The sequence below is a fragment of the Pempheris klunzingeri genome, chromosome 16 (assembly GCF_042242105.1).
Source record: "Pempheris klunzingeri isolate RE-2024b chromosome 16, fPemKlu1.hap1, whole genome shotgun sequence".
NCBI classification, from domain to species: domain Eukaryota; kingdom Metazoa; phylum Chordata; class Actinopteri; order Acropomatiformes; family Pempheridae; genus Pempheris; species Pempheris klunzingeri.
Window position 1 is genome coordinate 2,137,294 of NC_092027.1, and position 8,021 is coordinate 2,145,314.

The 8,021-nt window shown below is 40.9% G+C and overlaps 1 gene segment (V, D, J or C); it reads right to left on the reverse strand.

Moving 5' to 3' along the window:
- Positions 1–1,594: 1,594 nt before the first annotated feature.
- On the reverse strand, positions 1,595–3,386 carry LOC139215763 (Ig kappa-b4 chain C region-like). The segment is given in 3 exon segments: positions 1,595–2,087; positions 2,951–3,026; positions 3,330–3,386. Coding segments are annotated over 3 exon segments (459 nt in total).
- Positions 3,387–8,021: the final 4,635 nt, after the last annotated feature.

Sequence of the window (8,021 nt, forward strand, 5' to 3'; positions counted from 1 at the left end):
TTATGGTGGAGACCGTTTACACTGGTACCAACAGAGAGATGGAGAAACTCCTAAACTGCTCATTAAGTACACTAGCACTCGAGAATCAGGAACTCCAGATCGTTTTACAGGCAGTGGATCAAACTCTGACTTCACTCTGACCATCAGTGGAGTCCAGACTGAAGATGCAGCAGTTTACTACTGTCAGAGTTTTCATGTTATCAACAGTCAGTATGTGTTCACACAGTGAAAAAGCGTCGTACAAAAACCTCCCTCAGTCAGACAGAACAGAAACTGAACTGACTGCTGCAGCTGGAAGCTACACACACACACACACACACACACACACACACACACACTCACACACACACACACACACACACGCACAAACCTGTACTGAGGACTCTCATTAACATAATCCATTCTCCAAGTCTTTATCTTAACAGTCTGATCAAGCAGATTGAACGTTTCCCCACTGTTGCTTTAACAACCAATGAACATGGATCAAAACAAGTTCAGTGACAAACAAACAGTTTTGGTGTAAATTAATATTCCAGAATGTAGATGCTGAGACTGACCTATACTGATACCACACCTGTATGATATCAGGTGTTAGAACAATACAGTCTTTGTTTCACTGTAACACACATAAATAAAATATTTAACACATTTAGGTACAAATATTTAATAATCCTAACATTTAATGTTTGATTTTAAAATCCCAGAAACATAATTTTTCTGAACTCAGAGCAGAAAAATAACAGCATAATCAGGTCTTCAAACTTAAATTAGTTTCATGTTGATGTAAATTGCATCTTGTCATTAATACATTTTATTCAACTCAAACACTTTAGTGACTTGTTGATTAGATAACCTTTAGAAACTGTATTATGCAGCAGAATTCAGTACAGATTAGGACACTGAGCTTTATTTCCTGATAGAATTGCTACATAACATTTTTAAAGTCTTAATTTTTCTTGGATAAATTCTTTGGATTAAATAAATCCACTGATTTAATTTAATATAGCAAAACATGAAGTATTTATTAACATTCATGGACACAGCTGATTTGCTGAATAAATCTTTATTGTTTTAACACACACAGAATGTCAGCATTACTGTAAAGCAATAAAACAAGACAATATGTTCATTCTGCTGACAGACAGCAAATAAATGTCATATACTCATTTATATAAAGTGTTTTGGTGAAATTACACAGACTGGTTTCATTGTTATTGAGTTTAAATTAGATTCATGTTATCACTTTATGCAGATGATACTCTGCTTTCTGTAAATAATCATTATTATCTAGACTTTTCTAATTCAGATCTTCAGAATAATTCCTTGGTACAATTAAACAACACATGAACATTAGGCATTAGTTATGACAGAGAGCTTTGTGATTTACTACTGAAATGGTCTTAACCACATGTGTTCTTACCAACATTATTTAATGTAGATAAAACTGGAACAACAATAGTAGATTATCTACAGTCTTAAAATCTTTAAATAGTAATCTGGAAAACATGTACATGTTATTCTTGTTAATCTGAATGATGGTTCTAATACATAATATGTGTCAAAAGATGGAAATAAAGAGAGATTTCAATGCCACTTTTATAACATACATGATAAAATCTTTATTGTTTTAAAATGTTGAAACCAGCCGCCAACATGGTAACGTTGAAATGAGTCATAAGAGAAAGAGAGAATCAGAGAGAGGGAAGTCAGACTGAGAGCAGTAGCAGAGTAAAACCAGTAGCAGAGTCCCAGTGGGTCAGCTCAGGACTGGGGACACTGGTTCCTCATCAGTGTCTCTGAGACTGGAGACTGGGAGCCCTGGGTGGCCTCACAGGTCACAGAGCCCACCTTCTTCCACTGGTCAGCAGGGAGCCTCAGGGTGCTGCTCCAGCTGTAGCGGCCGTCCTTCTCCAGCACCCCGGGGCTCCTGCTCTCCTCCCAGCTGAAGCTGCTGCTGCCGTCCACCTTCCAGGCCAGACTCCAGCCTGAGGGGAAGCCCTTGTTGGCCAGACACATCAGCGTGGCCTTCCCCTTCTCCAGCTCCTCACCGGAGGGGGGCAGCACCGTCAGGGTGGGACGGACATCACCTAGGAGACACCAATCAGCTTAGAGGACGGGGACCACACAGCTGTCAATCAACCACCAGACACTTGGACACCTTCACGATGTGAGAGAGCTGATTTTGTCCTTTAAGGAGTTTCTGTCAGGTGCTTTTTCTGCTCCACCAGTCACTCACTCACTCACACATTGTTTCACTTCCCTTTAAGAAGCCTCTCATGCACATCAGCACAGAGACAATCATCATCCAGAGTGACAAGAAATATATCAAACTACACTGGAAATAAAATATCAGCTACTGTCCTCATTTAAACACGTTCTCATTAAAATCATCCACATCATCAATTATACATTACCTTAAAGGATTTAATGAAAATGTGAAAAGCACAGAACATTAACTGACCACAATCAAATCAAATACGATTTCAGACATCATTACCAAACTGTTCAAGAGATTTTCACAGTTTCAAACTAAACATGGCACAATGAAGACATCTGAGATTTTGCACATTTCCAGATACCCATTTTTTTTATCTTCATTCTGTTGAAGTTTACACGTAGAACATGAATTTCAATTCATTGTAACAACAGTTATATTTTCTTGTGGAAACACAACACATATAACTGTTGTTATAACTAATCCTGGTGAATATTTTTACAGTTAGATTAACATTTTACTTTTGTTTCAAGCTGTTTAAATTTGAGTTTGACAGGAATATTTAAAGAAACGTTTAGTGAAGCTTCTCTGAGTTAGCCTTCATGATGAAGGAGCAGGAAGAAAAACATGTACATTTAAAGTTTTAGACACTGAACAAGCTGATTTATCTGCCTCAACATTTGAAAAATTATTCTTAAGCAGGATATAGTATTTAGTTTTAGTGCAGAAACTTACTTCCAATATCCAGTCTGGTTCCTCCACCGAACGTGTACCACAGTGATACAAACTCATTGAGCCGCCGTACAAAAACCTCTCAGTGTAAAGAGTCACGGCTCTCTGACTTTGTCTGAACTAAACCTACAAACCTGCACGATGCAACTTTACCATTAAAGTTGGAAATAACGATTTAACCTCAGGCTTAAGTTAAATCCATTGCAATTAGTTTTTTGGATCTCTTTTGCCAAAGCTAACTTTGTCTTTTAGTGCAAAATATTTGTGCAAAAATTATTCATCAAAGAGGAAAATCAACTATTTCTTGTGCCACACTGAATATGAAGGAAATAACAAGAAAAATAAGTCCTGGAATAATAGAAATCTGGAACATTTGACTTACTTCCAATATCCAGTCTGGTTCCTCCACCAAAAGTCCACCACAGTGATACAAACTCATTGAGCCGCCGTACAAAAACCTCTCAGTGTAAAGAGTCACGGCTCTCTGACTCTGACACAAACTCTACAGAAATAGTCTCTGATTATAAAATCTTTTCAGATAAAATGAAAACGGACAATAAAACGGAGGAACATATTTACAGAATGAATAATTTTATTTGATATAAATACATTTGAAAATGAATTCATTGATTGTTATACAATTTATTTAAAGAAAACAGAAGACACTTAAAAACTTGTCTGTAAGCAAAAATGTAAAATTAAATAAAATTGGTATTAAACCATTTTTAATCAATACTATGTTGACCTGATTGATCCATTGATGAACGGTATCATCAGAGTAATCCATGTCCCTGTTGGGGTCAGTGGGAGCATTTCCATAGAGAGCCACTTTGCATCAGCAGCACCATGCTCCACTGCTCTGGGAGAGTTTATAGTCCTGAGAGTTGAACACTGGATGACTGACAGCCGTCCTTCACAACAACAGAAGCCACAGAAATCCTCCTCATCACAAACATGACTCTGACCTCCGTCCTCATCTGGACTCTCCTCTGCTGCTGCTTCACAGGTAAAGTCCAGAGCATCACACTCCTCTCCTCCATCAACATCCGTCCCTCTGAAATGAAGCCGACTAAACCGTGACGCTGCTTTATGTTTCTGTCTCTGTGTCCTCAGAGTCCAGAGGTCAGGTCACAGTGACTCAGCCTGGAGCAGTGAGCTCTGCTGTGGGAGGCTCCGTCACCATCAGCTGTAGGATCAGTCAGGATGTTCTTTTCTATAACAGCAATCACTTTTTAGCCTGGTACCAACAGAGAGATGGAGAAACTCCTAAACTGCTCATTTACTACACTAGCAGTCGAGCATCAGGAACTCCAGGTCGTTTTACAGGCAGTGGGTCAAACTCTGACTTCACTCTGACCATCAGTGGAGTCCAGACTGAAGATGCAGCAGTTTACTACTGTCAGAGTTATCACTACATCAACAGTCAGGCTGTGTTCACACAGTGAAAAAGCGTCGTACAAAAACCTCCCTCAGTCAGACAGAACAGAAACTGAACTGACTGCTGCAGCTGGAAGCTACACACACACACACACACACACACACACTCTCATATATGAATATCATGAGCTGGATAAAAACAGTATATGCAGCAGACACGTCCTGTATTGCTTTTGTATTTTTTGATCCTCATCTTAGATGCTCATGTTCAGGAATAAACACGTGTTGTCAAGCACCTACTCACACAGCCGTAGTTTCAGCTTTTTCACAGACAACAATCTAAGTAGTAAACAAGACCTTTTCCTGTTCTCTCTCCTTCTATCAGTCAATAATCTGATCAGGCAGGAGATCAACAGTGAAGAAGAATATCTTTCTGAGAATCAACTGTCTTTCAGCCATGATGTCTGCCATTCCACACTGACAGCGGCTTTACTCTCAGCACTGATGTTAATAAGATGTTCTGTTCCTTCTGAAGCCTCACTGACTCTGTGAAACTGCACCTCCTTTTTAGCATTACTTCTTCTATTATTATCACATTATTTATCTCCACACAGCTCCTGTTCCATGTTGTAAAAGAGAAATATCATAAAATGTCATATGACCAATGAAGACCAGTGATTTGGTGGAATAGATTTCTGAGACCTTAAACAACACGTTCAGCTCATTCAACAACACTCTGGTTGAAATGTAAAAACTGATTTCAGCTCTCATTCGCAGCCTTTTGCCATCCATTCAGACCCCATCATCATGTCATGGATCATTTCAACAGTCTGAGCTCTGAGGGGAAACTCCATGATATGTTGAGGACGGCTACAGTTCACTGACTCTGTGTGTTTGCATGTGTGTCCTGCCTCTCTGCTCCCAGACGTTAAGAGACCAGTGTTGATCGGTGGCTGTTCAGACCTTTCAGAGACGCTGACACGCCGGCAGCACGATGATGATGTCACTGACTCTACTGCTGGCCACCCTGGGGCTCCTTGTTCAGGGTGAGACTCTCTTCTGGAAACTTTGCTTCAGGGTGCAGCCAGGTTCACCACAATGATGCTCTGCTATGATGGAGAATCACTGAAACAAGCAGCATTGACCTTCTTCCATCTGTTCTCCATGTTAAACATTTGATTCTCTTCTGTTTGGATGTTGATCATCTTCCTCCAGGCTGGATTTGTCTCAATAACCCTTCTCCTCTTTTTCATGTTTTCCAGATTCATCAGCAGAAATTATTGTGACTCAGTCTCCTGAATCTCAGTCTGTTGTTCCAGGACAGACTGTCTCTATCAGATGTAAAGTTAGTCAAAGCACCAGCTACTGCTTCAGCTGGTAACTTCAGAAACCAGGAGAGGCTCCTAAACTCCTCATTACCTGTGCTTCAACCCGCCAGTCTGGGATATCAGATCGTTTCACTGGGACGGGCTCAGGGACCGACTACAGTCTGACCATCAGTGGAGTCCAGACTGAAGATGCAGCAGTTTACTACTGTCAGAGTTATCACTACATCAACAGTCAGGATGTGTTCACACAGTGAAAAAGCGTCGTACAAAAACCTCCCTCAGTCAGACAGAACAGAAACTGAACTGACTGCTGCAGCTGGTGCAGAGACTGATACAGTTCACTGAGAACACACACACACACTCACACACACACACACACACACACACTCTAACTTGTACTTCTGTCTTTTTGAGGACCCTCCCAGAGCCCTTATATTAATCTTGACCTTAAAACAAAGTCTTAACCTCAAACAGCTGTTTGAAATTGTGATGATCAAAAAAATGTCCTCATCTGTTGCTAAAAACGTCCCAGTCCTTAATATATATATAAATATACATAGCAGATCAGATAATCTGCTCCAAAAACACCAGGACAATATTCCCAGTCTGTATCACTCAGGTTTGATTAAAACTTTAATATCATACTCTATTAAATCCTCCCATACATAAGATTTTCAAATAAATCTGCTAATCAGATGTGCATAGGTCTGTTAATAATAGCGGTGAACACTCTTTGAAAGCCAAACACCAACAGTGAGAGGAGAAAACAGTGAGGCCAAGGATGCTTTGTCTCATCTGAAGCTGCCGCTGTAGCTTAATCCATTATTCTGCTCTGAACAGAGTCATGAGAGGTGAGAGCAGACCAGCAGACCACCAGCCTCATAATGGACTGTGCTTGGATGCCAAACAATGGAAATAAACGGTGGATTCAAACTACTCCAACAAGTACATTTGACTCAGAACAGGTTACTGAATTGCTTTACATTTACTGGAGTAAATGTTACCACCCACCTCTGTACACCACCATGAGATCAGTTTGTTTACTCATGAAAACTGAGAAAACAACAAAATACAATTATTCCCCTTCTTTTAGCCCATATCATGATCAGGAATTAGAGCAGGTTTTCTGGTTACTTATTCTTCCCTCTCAAATGGACAGAATGCAAATGTGTGTTGCACAAAAGTCCCTGTTGGGGTCAGTGGGAGCATTTCCATAGAGAGCCACTTTGCATCAGCAGCACCATGCTCCACTGCTCTGGGAGAGTTTATAGTCCTGAGAGTTGAACACTGGATGACTGACAGCCGTCCTTCACAACAACAGAAGCCACAGAAATCCTCCTCATCACAAACATGACTCTGACCTCCGTCCTCATCTGGACTCTCCTCTGCTGCTGCTTCACAGGTAAAGTCCAGAGCATCAGACTCCTCTCCTCCATCAACATCCGTCTCTCTGAAATGAAGCCGACTAAACCGTGACGCTGCTTTATGTTTCTGTCTCTGTGCCCTCAGAGTCCAGAGGTCAGGTCACAGTGACTCAGCCTGGAGCAGTGAGATCTGCTGTGGGAGGCTCCGTCACCATCAGCTGTAGGATCAGTCAGGATGTTTCTAATGGGAACCGTTTAGCCTGGTACCAACAGAGAGATGGAGAAACTCCTAAACTGCTCATTAAGTATGCTAGCACTCGAGCATCAGGAATTCCAGGTCGTTTTACAGGCAGTGGATCAAACTCTGACTTCACTCTGACCATCAGTGGAGTCCAGACTGAAGATGCAGCAGTTTACTACTGTCAGAGTTATCACAACATCAACAGTCAGTGGGTGTTCACACAGTGAAAAAGCATCGTACAAAAACCTCCCTCAGTCAGACAGAACAGAAACTGAACTGACTGCTGCAGCTGGAAGCTACACACACACACACACACACACACACACACACACACACACACACACACACACACACACACACACACACACACACTCTAACTCAAGTATATAAAAGCATCATACACCTCATGTCCTCTCTCTGTAAAAACACATTCCCATAAAGCTCTCTTTTCATGTCCATTAACCCCTTGGCTGCCTGGATTAGTAGATGGATCAGAGTTTTAAACATCAGATCAGAGTCACAGTGGGTAAAGTAGAGTGGCCTGAAACTGTACTCAAGAAAACACACTGAAGTGGAATAAACATTAAAGTTGTCACCAACATAACCACATGGATTTGAGTACAAAAGCATCTGTGGGACAAAAAAGAGTAAATGTGAAAGAGTAATTATGAGGAGTGTCAACATTCAGTGTGTTTAGTGGAACTGACTGGCTGAATCCACAATGCAGACACAGAACACGATTGGTTTGAAGACAATTAGATTGA